Consider the following 15785-nt stretch of genomic DNA (forward strand, 5'->3'; position numbering starts at 1 on the left):
CATATCAAGCAGGACCACAAAGTCAGATTTTACTGCCAAATTGGATAACTAAAGTCACTAAGAAGTTGGCTACTTAAACTACACAGTCCAATCCATGGGTTTCATTTTTCCTGGCATGCCAAAAAGGGAAGAATCTGATTTACTTGTTTTACATGTTGACGAGTTGTCATTCATCAGACATGGAGGACCATGAACTAAAATTCTGATTGAAGTTTCTCAAACTCTGACGTGGAATACAAAAGCTTATGATTCATGGAGTTAATGGGGTTCAGAGTGAGATTAACTGAGGTAGTAGCAAACCAAATGACAGAAACACTTCACCTCTTGGTGATACAAGAGTGCTTAATTTTATTTTATTCTGTTTTTTTTTTTTTTTTTTCTAAAATCTTGTGTTATGGATTAAATAATCTTTATTGATTTATATACTCCTTATATATGGTTAGATTACAGATGATTTTTTTACAATTTGACATTGTTAGAGTGTCAAGATGACACACTAATTATATCTAGAATGATTTGATTAGATTAGATTGGATAGGATTATCTAGATTTTATTTCTACTTAGGATTAATCCCATTTGAGCTGATTGTAATTCATTGAAAATCAAGAGAACGGATCAATTTTCAATTTGTTATCAGAGATTTACAGAGAAAAATATGTTGAAAGCATGACTAATAATGAATGAAATGTACATTCCAATTGGATATTAACATCATGATCCACAGCATTACTGATGTAGCACCAATCCATGGAAGCACCACGAATCAGTAACAATAAAGGGAAGGGGGAAATTCAAGGAGAAATTGAACACCAATGAAAACAGAAATATATTTATATTGTTCTAACACCACTGGATTACATCAAACATACATCCATGATGATCTAGGATCATGGGATAATTAGGAGCTAAGCTCAACCAGGACTCAAGAATCTGAAAATAATAAAGTTTAAGAAAATCATATCAAGTTTAGAGCATCCATATGTTCCATTGCCCTATTTTAAGAAATGGCATCTCTTTTGGTTTATTTGATTCTGTACGGATACACGGACTAGAGCTAAAAATGAGTAGATAAAAAGTAGATTTAGAAGTACATATTCCTATGCTTTCACATGGAGTCACTATAATTCACATGAAGTTATGGAGTCTATATAGATAACCATGTCGCCCTTGAGCTCGTAGAGACATCAAACTCAATTTTAGACCTACCCATAGTTTGAGATGTTAAAAACAAGTAGTTCTAATATAAGAACAAAACCAGAATGTCAAGTTCTCCGCAAATCTTAGAAAGATGTGTAACAGAGGTTAACGTCTTTTGATGATGATTTAGTAGTCTCAAAACCTAGAACCCACTCAAAAGTTCATATCATCTCAAACCTGCATTGTGTGGTGGGAATCTGTGTGCCCTTCGAAAAAATCCAATAAAGCACTTTTAAGATCCTCGAGCAAATACTTGATATACATCTCTTGGTGCTTCCCACTCCCTAGATGGCCCCTATACTGACCTAGAAAAGATTCATAAGCAGGAATCAGCTTCTCCGATATAGATATCTGAAGTTCCTTTCGAAGCTGAGGATCAGGAACTGACCATGTTGCATGAACCCGATGAATTTCTTCAAACATCAAACGAAAAGTCTTAAACCTCTCCTTTAACGCTGACTGCGAGACCCCAGACAAGAAGCTCCCTCTCACATGTAGCCCTTCTTCTCTTAAGCAGTTTAGAATCCCGACCCACGCAAATCTTTCATAACTCGTCGCTTCTTCCCTATATCTCTGTGTTAGCTTCAACGTGAATTTCGTATCTCCCATCATTTTGTGGCGCTCGGGAGATTCCTTAACCTTCTGAACAATGTAGTGTACATTGTTCATGAGGAAAATGTGAGACAGAGAAACATCTAAGTAGTACTTGGACTTCTCTTCCAACTTGGATTGTAGGAACTGGATGATCAAAAGCAGATGGGGAGTTGATGGCGATTGATACTCCAGCCCAGGAAAATCTATATCTAGGGCTGTTTGAACACTTGGCATTAGTGATCCCATTGATGGTTTCGACCTAAACAACTCCGTCATGGTCTGCTTGCAATGTGACACAAATAATGTAATTCATCACATACCTTGTCAAGGGGTGAATTCTCCCTCCAGGTGCTGGAGTCTTTGAACGATATCGTAGCACCATATTCTTGAATTCCAAAAGCATCTCTCTTGCAGTCTCGGCCAGACTCGATAGTATATCAGCAGCGTGAACTCGGAAAAGTTCCAAGGTACAAGATCCAAATACTACATCCACATCGGGGAGAAGTTCAGATAATGCGTCATGGAGATCTAGTATCTTGAAGAGCTTCTCGGGTGGCCGCCGACTAATACTAAGCGCTTCAACGAAATTGAAGAGCTGGACTGCGGAGTCTTTAACAGTTTCCATGAAGCAAGTATCATTGGCGGCGCCAAGACCTTCACCTTCGAAGATTTGCTCACAAAGTTGCTTCTCGTTTACGAAGAGCATTCGAAAGCATATCTTTGCTGCTAGTATCCACTGTCGGATCATTGCTTCAAATGCATCCCAATCTAGTCTTAGAGCATTGCGTATGCTAAGCTTCTCAATCCCAAGGCCACGGACGCTAGCTTCAACCATAGGTTTACGAACACTCACATAGACTTGTATACATTCATGTACGTTTCCAGTAGCGATCATCGTTCTAGCGATACTTCGGAGATCATAGATTACTTCCGATGGGATCAGATCAATGCTATGCATAGTAATTATTGATCGATAACTAGTAGTACTACCTGAAACTTCATCTTCTAGGTAGCCTTCTCCGGTGGAATGATCACGAGCAGTTTTGAAATCAGCACTACTCCAGGAAGTTGAAGAATTTGGATCGGTCTCCATTGGGTTTGTGCAAGTGATCAGTATGTTGTGCAGTTCATCTTCGAGCAGATCAGTTTTGAAATCACCAGTACTTTCAGCTGTAGAAGTTGCAGGCACATCAGTTTCAATTGGATTGGTGTGAGTTTGAGTGATGAGTATGTTGCGGAATTTATCTTTGAGCTGATCCATGGTGATCTTTATTGAACTGGTGATCTTGTTATCGATTAGCTTCTTGTCAATAGCCTTCAAATAGCATATGTTCTCTTGCTTCTATTGATGTTATGGAGCCCCATTTTAAGACTAGCTTTTCGGCTTTGTTGTATTCTGTAACGTCGTTTTTCTCTAGTGATTCCATGGCAGAAAAACAGATTCTTGGAGTTGTAAAGCTAAAACTCCTAGGGAAAGGAAGAAACTTTTGTATGTTCTTTTCCTTCTTCTTGTAGTGGTGGTGGTGGTGGTGGTGGTGAAGGGGAGAGAGACTATGATAACAACTTGTTAGGATACAAACAACACAACAGGTTATTATTATTATTATTTGTGAGAAATTATGATGAAGCTGTAGTCATTTGTTTGAATCTGAATTCTTGAAGTCTATTGAAGAACTCTTTGTGAGAGGAGCGGATCTTCAGAAGCTTTTTTAATTAAAAGAAAGAGACATTGACTTCATAACAAGAAATAATAGGAAAATATTTGCATTGAGCTTTCCTGATAGCTGTCAAGTTGCAGAAAATTCTGCACTATAAAACATTTGCACTGCAAAATATCTGTGATCAGGGGTATTTTCGTAAATTTAAGTTCATATTGATAATAACAAGTACTAAGGATATTAATATAATTTGATCAACTTCTTTGACAAGGGATATTTTAGTAATTTTGATATGCATAGGTTGGAGTTGAATAATTTGCAAATGATAAGTGGTACTGCAAAACACGATAAAAAAGTCAAGAAAAAATATAAAAATTACACCAGTAAGCAAAATAATCATTGCATCCAAGAACAACTAAAATGTGTTACTCAAGTGCAACCTTGACAATGATCATAATCCAATTCACACGAAACATTTGTTAAACCAAATTGTTCCTGCAATTTAATTATTTTTTCAATAAAGATGTCGCTAATCGTCAAGTTCAAACCATAAATTAGGAATAGAGAAACAATTCATCTAATGTTCTGTAACAATACTGCACGAACCCCTAACCCACATTGAGTTGGTGAGTGTTTGAACTTGTTGAGAAGTGCTAGAGCTGCATCTTGGCCTCACTTAGCCCCATTGAAGTCTTTTAAGTATCTCTAAAATTTAGTACCCATTTTCACTCTCTTAGGCTCAGAGGGCTCTTAATTCTACTAGTAAAGAAGACACCTTACAATCTCGGATTGAACAATTTATCCATTCTTCGGCTCGACGGAACATGGTTAAGCGTATCTTTGTCTTGCCGCAAACCTTCCCTTATGAAGTCTAAGACGATCGAAGCTATCTCTGCTTGATGTGAAGTGTATTCATGATTAGCTCCTTCTATGATGTGTAGTTTGTGGTTGGATATTCTCTTGGAAAATTCGAAAGCATCTTTTGCTGGTACAATTTCATCCACAGAACCATGAACTGTCAAGACCCTGTACACAATTTTAGTGATAATTTATAATAAACGTAAGTTAACTATCGATGATGTAAAATACTATGAGAATCTAGAAAGTAATCGTTAAGGCTAAGTGCTAAATCTGATACCTAGGCAAAAGGTAAAATTAGAGAGCTGCTATTGGCACCCCGCGTTTTACTTCTGACGCCCCAATTTTTTAAATTATTTATCACATCCAATTAAAGATTACAACACACCATTTAAACATTTCAAAGTTCGGTTCAAGTTATATTACCTCAACATTACAAAGCATTAGAACACCTTCAAACAACTTCAGCAGTTGCTTATAATTAGGATTATTAGGCTCATATAAAATCCAAAAATAGAAATCTAACCCAAAAATAAGAGTTTTTATTGACACTCCAACTTTTACTTATACTCAACTGTTGACTTATATATTTATTTTAATTGGGATGTAATAAGTAGAAGTTGGGGTGCCAATTGCATCTTTCAAAATTATTTGGCAGTCCTATGGTTCCTTCAGAGGTGGCTTTCTTTCTTTGGATGACCTCCTTGGACAAGATCTTAACTGCTGACTCATTATCAATTTATCATTGACTTCTGTCATTTATGCAAAACTAATGGTAAACTTGTACCCACCTCCTTGTCCATTGTAATTTTACTTCTTTAGTTGCTTGTCCTTCAATGGATCTCCTTGATGTTAAATGGGTCCGTCTTCGATCCATCTTATTTCTTTTCCAAAATTGAAATTCCACAGTTTTTAAGGTTTATAATATCGTTTCGATGCAATGTTTTGGGGTCAATATTTGGTTCCTGTTTCGGCCCAAAACCAAATATTCAGCCAAAACATTCCGAAACGACATTAGTATAATTACTACAAAACTAGTGTTCTATATTACATATTGCTTCTTAAGAATATAATGGCATTAAACTTTTGACACATGCACCTGATCAAGCAACATAAAAAATGCATAATAAATGCAAGATGTGATGAAATGTATTCTAACCTGCACTCTTTATCAATTGAAAGGCATGCCGGACCCATATCAGTGGTTAGGCGATCCATCAAACTTTTTTCGGTGACACGATACTCAACTTTCCCTACAGAACTATTAAATGTCAAATAACCATCAATTCAACTGCACACTAATCACAGACAAAAAAGAATTTTTTTTTTTCAAAAGTATAAAATTTATAAAGAATGAGGAAAAAGTACAGAGGTCAGTCAAGATGACCAACCGAAGAGGGAAAAAACAGCTAGCAACTACAATTAACCATTACAAAGAGAATCCCAACGAAACAAAAGCTCCACAAAGAAAACACTCTTGACTGACAAAAAAGATTTTCCTGAGTATTAATGTATTATTGGCCTCACAATGTTTAACTTCGAAGGCATTATGGAATTACAATAACATAAAGCATATTCATGCAAATGGTTGAAATAAAATAATAATGTATACCTCTTTTATCTTTAACATCAATAAATCCATCTTTCTTGATTCTTTGCATAAAATCTTTCCCCAAGCGACCTTCAATGCCTCTCTCAAGATAAAAACGACCAGAAACATTAACAACTGTATGGACATCATGATATCTAGATGCATATAGGAGCACCACATTTCCTCCTGCAAGTAAACTTTTCTTCAATATTACACTTTGAAAAAATAGGATTACATACTGAAAAATATTTAGCTATTGAAATAGGAAAAAGACTTTCTACCCAAGTTAAACATAGTGTCTAGTAAACAAATGGAAAATGTGATTATCTGAAGCAATAAGATGTGTCGAGAACTCAATACGAAGAAAAATCCTATTAAGTTCGTATTGAGTTTCAATGTAAAAGTTGCTTTTTTTTTTTTCTTTTTGGTACGAAATTGAAATCCTGTAAAGTTCAAGTGAAGCTTCAAAGTTACAATAAAAAGATTTCTAGCGAAGGACCAGGAATGCTGAGCACCATGAAGTAGCTTGGCATGTGAAATTTAGTTTGCTGACAGAAACCCACAAGCCACAGGAACAGGTACTGAACCTCACATGTCATAATTACCATCCAAATATTGATGGAAATGTTAGGTGAAAAAACATTGCTTGCTTTTGGGAAACTTAGACACCCTCTATGCTTTACTGATTTTTTTAAGAAACCCATTTTGTTCTCAAACTGATGATATGCCCAACTTTGAATTTTTCCCCAACCCTCAACCCTCAACCCTCAAAAAAACAAAAAACAAAAAAACTCAATCAAATTGATGAATATTTAAGATACCCTCTGGGTTTTCAAACTGATGGCATACCCTTATCTTCAACCTGTAACCAAAAACCTTTAATTTTTCTTCTTAAAACCAGTCATCTTCTACCGCTACAGTAGACAAATTTTAATCTATTTAATCTCATCTTGAATCCATCATTTTGAACATCACCTTAATGCCTTGCAGTAAATCTAAAATTTCTATCAAAAATCATATATTGTTCTTTAGGTTTGAAGGTTTAAGTAGACTTAGCTTAGGATTGAAAACTACACTAAATATTTAAGATACCATATGCTTTTAACTTATGACATTGCCCTCTTGACCTAGGTCTTCTCTCATAGACTAATGACATAAATGCCCTTTTCTTCAACCTCTAACAAAAACACTCTTGAATTTTCTCCCTAAAACCAATAATCTTCAAGCTCTTCAACCTTACCAGTTAATATATAATCCTCCCCCCCCCCCCCCCCCCCCTTCTTAAGAAAATCATGGCTCCACACCTCCGCCTCCACCCATGGCGACAACAATGGCTTAGTGGAGGTTTTAGTATGAATGATTTCAGTTATAAAAAAAGTGCCATAAATACCTAACTCGTGGTTAACACAAATGTTACTCATAGGGTTGGAATGTTATTAAAGGCTTTGCACCACTGATTATGCAGTTTTTAGAAAATTTATGAATACTTTTTTCGAGATGTAATTTTTTCCCATTGTTGCTTAGATTGTATAAATCAAACATAAGAATGTTAACTAACAAACCTTTACTATGCCCAATTACTGCACTTATCACACGTTTTTCCCCCAAAAAGTGTAAGACTACAGCACGCAAGTCATCTGCCTCACTATGGTAGTTACCATAATGAAATGAACCTTCACTTTCTCTGTAAAAGCATAGCATCATCAGTTACATGTATTTAGCTGAATCAATATAAAGTGAACTGAATCTGTGAATAGTTTCAGGAAATCCGTGACTAGGCTTTAGAGCTAGATAAAGAAAAAGAAAAAAAAAATTAAAGAATAAAAGAATTGAATGGAGGAACAGGATTCATTCAGCTGACCAAAAATGTTCGGGATAAAGCTTTGGTGGTGGTGGTCATAATCACATTCGGTGGAGTCCAAAATATATAACAGTTTCAAGTCCCTTTGACCATGAAAAATTCTTACATAGTTAGAAAAAACATTACATATACCCAAAAACAAAAAACAAGAAAAAAAACGGAAACAAATACAAACAAAAAGGCTCCTAGTTATTTCATTACTTTCCAAGCTGCAGAATGAAGATGCTGACAGTCCATGTTTACTAACATAAAGGAAAGGGCCAATGATATGACGTCCAGGTGTATGTTATTGTAAAATAACCTCAATGATGGTTGTCGGATATGAAGATAACGGTGTCATTAAAAATGTTTATGACATCATTATTACCATAATGTTGTTGATACCATGACCTGAACTTCAGATCTTTTAGTTGACTTGGTGAAGGTGCTTCCAGTAACAAAACCAAGTGATGGTATAATTACAATAATGTTATTGTATAGAAATGCAGATAAATCCCCAGTAATGAATAATAAACCATAAAAGGAAAAATAAATAAAATAATAGAGAATGGAAAAACAACCTTATCAAATCTCTGAGAAAATCTAAGTCTGCTATCATAGGCATAAATCTAGGATTTATACCCATAACTAAAAAAAATAACATCTAAACAACTAACTCTTCATTAGCATCTACACCTTATCCCAGTTATTGGGAGATAAATATCTAACCACTTTCTCATATCAACATTTATCTTGCCAAACATGCATACAATAACCTAATTTAACTTGTCGGTGCAATAATTTGCACTTAATCTATGCCCCGAACATGGGGCACTTTGAAATCTGTGCATTGGGGACCCAAGAACCATAAAAGGACTTGATAAATCCTAACTCAGGATACTACAAAGCCCAAGGTCGGGATATCAGTTTCCAAGATTGGAACAACACCATCTGAGGTCAAGATAGCTATTCCGAGGTTGTGGCTGCATAGTTTGAGGTCAAGATATTGCTTAGGCTGAGCTACCTAGGCTGTCAGGATACTAAAAATTCTAAGAGTTGTGATTTTCTGATACCCCCTCTGACATACGCTCCCTGACGTGGCATGGGCTAGAACAATAGATTTTCTCCTCAGGATACACAACTGTAAATCCCCATAAATATGTGCAGCTGTGTATCCCAAGGAAAAAGATCAATGGTTCTAGCACATGCCACATCAGGAGGCGTATGTCAGAGGGGGGCATCAGAAAATCATTATTCAAATTCTAATCCAGGGTACCCACATAGCACAATTGATAAGGTACCAAAAAAGAACAGAATATATTATAATCTAGAAGGAAATATAACAAGGAAAGGAATCCATCATGTTTTAGCTTTTAATGATACCAGCTTACCCATTTCCAGTAAAGTCGAAGCGGAAGGCACTGATTCCTTCTTTTTCTAAAGCAGCAGCAATGGTCAGTAGAGACCTACATTCCTGGAGACAGAAACACCTAGATCTGTAAAATCATTCCTACCACCAACCCATCATCAACCAACCAAACACATGTATCAACTTGTAGGACCAACAGGAATCCTATCAATACAGCTAGCTGAAAGATAAGAAAGTGAAATACATAGAGAGTTCAGATTCAAGGAAGAATCGGTTATATTTCGCAATTCAAAATACAGTAATAATAGCCAATTTAGCTTTTACATTCGCACGTTTTCCAATTATGTTGTTTAATTGCAGTAGGAAAATCTGAGAGAAAAAATGCAGTGCTAGATTTTAACAGTCTTCAATCTTGACTTCCCATAATAATGTATTTGTTTTAATGAATCCCAAAATAATGTATCTTCAAATGTACATTGATTATTCAATAATGTGGGTCCCACACCATGCAGAGTCTCTATCTTTCCAAAAAAATACAAAACTCATAAAATTGCCATTTGGACTGCATGAAAACATAAAGGTTTGGTATTTATGGATGTTCATAATACAACCACAATCATTATCTGATAACTAATCTTTTAGCAACCTTAGAGGTAAGAAAATAACATAATTCCAGTGTGTTATGCAAATTTCCCATAAGAAAAATTAGACAATACTCAATTTGATGTGTCAAAGAGAGGGTGGCGCTTTCAAAATTGGAAAAATTCAACATTTGGAGTAATGGAATCTATAAACCTTGTTTAAAGTTTTTGTACTGTTTTGGGATATTTCATTGGAGACATTCCAGTTTTGGCTGAGACAGGAATGAAACATTGGATATTTCAATAATGTTTTGGATAGTTTCGGCCGAGACTCTCTTGGTTTCTTTCCCATTGCCTCGAGACGAGATTTTAAACCTTCCATGCAAATATTCGAAATATCATACAAACAAAATTTACAAACACAATGCAACCTATAATAAGATGATTTCAACACTAAAATATTTTAGGATTCAAATCACATCATGACAACTCATAATAAAGTATATCCAAAAAAAGTACATGAAACACATCCCCCAAAAAATACAACATATAATACATAACAATCTAAAGGCCATCCAACTTTATGTGATGGTTTGTTAAAACATTATTTAATGCTAAATCTTGTTTATTTTTATCTTTCTTATCAAGAACACCATGATAAGGCTGAATATCGTAATAAATTCAGTCAATATTTCAATGATCTTGCCTTCCTTATTAGCAAGGATCAAGTAAATAAAGAAAGATGTATAACTAGAATACAAACTGAATGAAAGATGACACAAATTGAATAGATAGGTAAGGAGGACAATACTGCATATCTTCTAAAAAATGCGCACTTAACATATACATGTGTTAGATGTGGTCCATGATTCTACCTTCATGTTAGGCATTGATGAAATACATGACAAGGTGCACAATACAACCAGATGAAGTGTTGTACCCATACATCTTATAGTATCTTCATCAAGGACCCCAGGTCAAACTCCATCTTCCAAAAGAAAAAAAACTTGTCACTTTGAGGATTGTAGTGATCATTCAATCTCTATACTAGCCTCTTCAATCATACATTTGGTTGTGCAATAGAAAGGCCTGACATGGTGATATTGCAAGAAGTGCCTGATGAAGTTTTTAACATTTCAAGTGATGATGTTGGAGGTAATTGATTATTTGGGTGAGCGACAAGAAACCACACACCTTCCTTGGCTAAGCTGGTGACATGAAGCAAGATTAATTTTTTGATAACCATGAAGCGACATTGATTGCATAGGCGCTTAGGAAAGTTCAATGGCATTAAGTTACTGTACGTTGTCTTTTTTATTTATTTTTTATTTTTAATGTCTTCCATATGCTCATTTTTTGTTTTTTTGTTTTTTTGTTTTTTGTTTTTTGTTTTTTGTTTTTATACACTCTGATATGAATTTATCATGTGATTTAGTTGTGAAAATATCTTATATAAAAATTGCATTGTGTTTTGTTAAAGATTTTTTCATCATGTTTTGAATAATTACAAGTTCCAGATACTCTTTTCCAAAGGCCAATTCTTTCCAATTTGCAAGAGGAGTTTTCTGTCTTTCTTAATTATTATTTTTTTCAAATAATAGAAGAAAAGACAACACATTCTGTGGTATCTAACTTTTATATCAATTACCTCTTAGGTTTCTCACAGATAATTCATCAGTTTACAATCATATTGTATTATGAATATTTATATAAACCAAACATTTAGGAGGATTTTTTCCCTTTTTTTGAAAAGTTGGACCCTGCATTATGTGGGACTGCATTATTGGACGATAGATATACATTTGAAAAGGCATTACTGTGGGAAGTCAATATTAAAGACTATTTTCACAAAGATTTTCCTTCTTCAATTGAGAAGAAAAATTAGAAAATGTTGTCAGTTTTCCTCGAGCAATCAAACAAAGTCAAATGGCATCAAATGTTCTCTCTAGAAATCCATTTTCCAACTACCATTTCCTCAATATATCTATGTTCTTGAGAAATGGATTTCTAGGCAATCGTACAGACCTGCAGACATTTTCTCTCAATAAAATTCTGAAAACATATTCAGTTTGGTTTTTGTTAAGAGAAAAATAAGAAAATTTAGGTGGTATTTGTTTGCACTATTTTTCAGCACTTATTGCTAGAAAAAAAAATTCAGCACTTTTTGTCAAAATAGCACGCGTTTGTTTACTCCATATTTTCAACACTTATTGCTGAAAATAAGTGAAAAAAATTCAGCACTATTTTAATGCTGAAAAAAAATACTGAAGCGATAAGCATTTCACTTTTTTCGGCACGGACAAGTATACCCTTCGTTTTTTGGGCATGGACAAGTATGCCCTTATACTTAAAAGGATATTACCTCTTATATCCCATGGATAAGTATATAAATACCCCACACCCATGGATAAGTATATAAATACCCCACAAATTAATAAACCCACACCATGGCCAAAATGTTTTGTCTTATATGGGTTAAAAGTTTTGAAATGAGTTGATTTTTGGAAAAGGTGATCTCTATAATGAGGAGATCATTCTCACCAAAAATCAGCCCATCACAAAACTTCTAATCCCATCAAAACAAGTTCAAGAACCGTAAATCGTCCATTTTTTTTTTTTGGAAACTAGTTTTAACGTGGTTAGAAGTTTGGGAATGGGCTGATTTTTGGTGAGTATGATCTCTAGACCATATGGATCATCCTCACCAAAAGTTGGTTCACTCCAAAAACTTTAACCCATATAAGACAAAAAAAATTGGCTATGGTGTGGGTTGCCCTTATTAATTCGTGGAGCGCTTTTATAATTACACATCCTTCATTTCCATCAAAAATTATTCATCCCAAATTAAGTTCTTTCAAAGTTGATTTCAAATTTTGGTGACTTGATGACATTATTTTTTTTTTATTTGAAATTTGTGGGCTTTTATAAATAAAAATTATTATTTATAAATTGAAATTTTGAGTTTTACTTATTATTTAAAAATGAATTGTATTTTATTTTTATTAGAAATAATATATTTTATTGTATTTAATAAGAAATAGGCATTTGAAACATGCAAACAATGTATAATATGATTGTAAGGGTAAAAAAAACAATTTACCAATTTCAGCAATGTATAACAAACATGATTTTACATCTAAACAAACAACTTTTTCAGCACTTAAATTCAGCGCTTATAAGTTTCAACACTTAATGCCATTCAACACTTATTTTTTTCAGTTTAACAAACAGCACCTTAGTGACTAGAGAAAAACTAGCAGATTCAGGTTGAATTACTAGGGTACGCACATTTTAAAATATATTAAACTAAACAAAATAAAGCACTTCAAATGTCAAATTACCAACCTTTGAGGATCGAAACCCATGACACAAGATTACAACCTCCAAAGAATCTGTTTCATGTAACACTCCCACAAGCTTTTCACCATTGTTGTTCAGTATTGTAATTATTTTCTGCTGAATTACTGAAAACATACATATTCAAGGTTGTAACTCAAATGACATTGCTAAGTATGTCACAAAGATGTTATGAGAAACAAAATGCGAGGAACATATCCACGAGTCAAAAGAAAAGACTAAATTAATAAAGATCCCACCATCTTGCATTTGTAAGGGTAAAAAATCAACAGCATCCATAAATGACTAAGCGGTAAGAAAGTAGAAAATCACTAAACATTCAACCTTAGATCTTCAAAACCCAAACTAACGTCTAGTATAATACATTAAAAGGATCATGATTCTTTTAGCAAAATACAATTTACCCATGACTCAGGACAGCCCCACATCTCAACCAACTGTTGTAATCTTCATTAAAAAAAGAGATATGTGTGTTTGATGCACGACGATGAGGGAAGAACATAAAATAAAGGGGGTTGGGGAATCTGATTTAGGACTGGGTTAAAATAATAAAACAAAACTCTGAAGAGAAAAAGACCTAAGCTACCCTTAACTTGAAGAGAGAATTACAAAAATTCTCTAATTTCCACAACTATCTCTCTTAAATTTTTCAAACCTAACAAACTTAATAAAAAGACATACTAAAGTTACTAAACTAACCCCAAACATCTACACTAAGGCCATAGGCCAATAAAACATGAAAATAAGCCCCAAAACATAAAAATAAGTTCAAAATAAAAGCCTAAGAAAACCTCTACTCTTCAAACTTTGATGTCCCCATCAGTGTTACAGTGAGACTCTCCAACAAATTGACCCCCAATACAGAATGGCAATACATCTATACAATTTTTCCATGTGTTGAGAGAAAATCTTTTTAAAATAATTGTATTAAAGTGGGTGAATTACAAAGACAAATACAATAGGCCTAAGAAGTCGATGAGAGCTGCAAAGGACTACTAAGCGAAAACACTAATCTTCCTCATGCAATAGACCCCAATCTTAAGGGAAAAAAAAAAAAAAAAGCATCGAAGAATAGCTCTGCAAACTTTACAAAGACCAGACTTTGTAACAACGATGATGGTGGCATGTCTTCTTTTTGCTCTCAAAGATCCTTTGATTCTCTCTTAGTCCCACTGAAACCATCTCATGCCAAGATTCACATATGCAATCTAGAATGCTGGAGAATAGGAATCTCAAAAGTTTTATGAGTTCAAAAAGAAGATGGGTTGGTGGAGTGACAACATGAAAACAAGGAGGGAAGGGGGGGAGGAAGAGAATCTAGTTGCCAAGTGAATTTTATTAAGTGTTTGATATGGTGCCATATAGTTGTAATGAAAAATTCAGCAGACTTTGCAGTATGGTGGACATGATGGGAATAACAAATCAAGGGATCTAAATGAGAGCGCAGAGTTGTGATTTTCACTTTTCTATTTTTTGGGGGAAAAGCCTTTAAAGTGTTCAAAAGAGTCTTCTTTTGATGACCTTCTTGATAGAGGGGATAGGGTTTGTCATTTGGAAATTTTGTAATTTTGTTTATTGGGAGGTTTCTTGTTTTTCTTTGTATTTGGGTTGGTCACCTCGATCACCCTTTCATTTTCTTAATAAGATCTTTACTCATCAAAAAAAAAAAAAAACTACAGGACAAGAGTTGGATTTGTTGCATAAAAATCACACATATAATCTGGTAAAGCTACCAAATGAAAAGAAAAAAGGGAGGGGAGGCATTGATTTTGAAAAGATTTTATCATCCGTAGTGAAGATGTCATCTATTTGAGTTGTTTTAGGCTTGACTATAAGCCTAAATTGAGATATTGAGGAACTACATGTGAACCAAACACAATTAAATATTTAAATTGGTAAACTAAACTAAAATAAACATAAATATATTAGATTGGTAAAATAAACAGATTAAATTGGTAAACCAAACACAATTAAATTGGAAAAACAAACTGAAAATATACAATGCTTCCAAAACACACAACAAAGAAAATGAATCATCATCTCAAAATCAACCCAAAATCCATTAGAAAACACTAAAAATTTTAACAAAATTAAATATAAAAAGCAGCAGTTGTTCCCTCTGCTCCTTTTCATAGCCCACATGAGATACAGAAAATGGAAGCTTAAACCAGCATTTTTTTTTTATCATCAGGGTACTGGCTAATTCCATTTCTTTGTCAAACTAGGTGTTGAGTCTCTCCGTTGCAGACTTGTGATCATGTTATTTCAATGAAAAAAATAAAATTATGGAATTTGGAGCCGTTGGTTCTGTTTACCTGGGTCTTCTTGTCCATTACGAGAAGAACAAGACTGAGTCATCCTTGAGGGGGAGTTTCTATGGTTCTGAGAACGTGAGAAGGATTGGAGAAGGCGAATCCTTGAAGCGGACTGTATGGGCATCGAGTTTGGAAGCACCCAGACACATAAGATGCCATTTTGTGATCTTAACTTTCGGAATTCCAAGCAATTGTCTGATGACCGACATGACTCGAGCGATATAACATACGAGTCAACTGGGTTTTATTTAAATAACATACGAGTCAATTATTTAAATAACTGATTAGAACCAAAGCCAAGGCTTACAAGCTGCCAAAAATGCCAAAAGGGAAAGCAAACAAACGAAGAAAAAATGTAAATAACAAAAGCCTAGGGCCTGTGTGAATTGACTTTTCTAAGTACTTTTGACTTTTGCGGGGAGTC

The 15785-nt window shown here is 34.4% G+C and overlaps 1 protein-coding gene and 1 pseudogene across 2 annotated transcripts; both read right to left on the reverse strand.

The window, feature by feature from the left end:
* Positions 1-789: 789 nt before the first annotated feature.
* LOC147410540 (exocyst complex component EXO70B1-like) lies at positions 790-3756 on the reverse strand (annotated as a pseudogene).
* Positions 3757-3825: 69 nt separating this feature from the next.
* Positions 3826-15558, reverse strand: LOC147410541 (uncharacterized). Of its 2 annotated transcripts, none has more exons than XM_086436579.1 (7): positions 15362-15552; positions 13035-13153; positions 9131-9213; positions 7462-7583; positions 5921-6085; positions 5468-5561; positions 3826-4476 (listed from the first exon to the last, which is right to left on the reverse strand). In XM_086436579.1, exons 1-7 carry the CDS (start codon positions 15483-15485, stop codon positions 4227-4229), a joined length of 957 nt encoding a protein of 318 aa, XP_086292705.1. In that variant the 5' UTR covers positions 15486-15552; the 3' UTR covers positions 3826-4226. The 2 variants fall into 2 exon arrangements, with proteins under 2 accessions (XP_086292705.1, XP_086292714.1); XM_086436588.1 differs by having other exon boundaries at positions 4306-4465; positions 15362-15558.
* Between the last annotated feature and the right edge of the window lie 227 nt (positions 15559-15785).

The sequence above is a fragment of the Akebia trifoliata genome, chromosome 1 (assembly GCF_017979445.1).
Source record: "Akebia trifoliata isolate Shusen 1 chromosome 1, ASM1797944v1, whole genome shotgun sequence".
Taxonomy (NCBI): domain Eukaryota; kingdom Viridiplantae; phylum Streptophyta; class Magnoliopsida; order Ranunculales; family Lardizabalaceae; genus Akebia; species Akebia trifoliata.

What these genes read in the sequence shown, in the direction of transcription:
- LOC147410541 (XM_086436579.1), bottom strand. Translation starts at nt 15,485, where the DNA reads ATGCCCATACAGTCCGCTTCAAGGATTCGCCTTCTCCAATCCTTCTCA. An exon ending in ATGGGTTTCGATCCTCAAAG is followed by an intron (nt 9,214 to 13,034) that starts GTTGGTAATTTG and finishes TTCTGTCTCCAG; the next exon opens with GAATGTAGGTCTCTACTGAC. An exon ending in AGTAATTGGGCATAGTAAAG is followed by an intron (nt 6,086 to 7,461) that starts GTTTGTTAGTTA and finishes GTTTACTTGCAG; the next exon opens with GAGGAAATGTGGTGCTCCTA.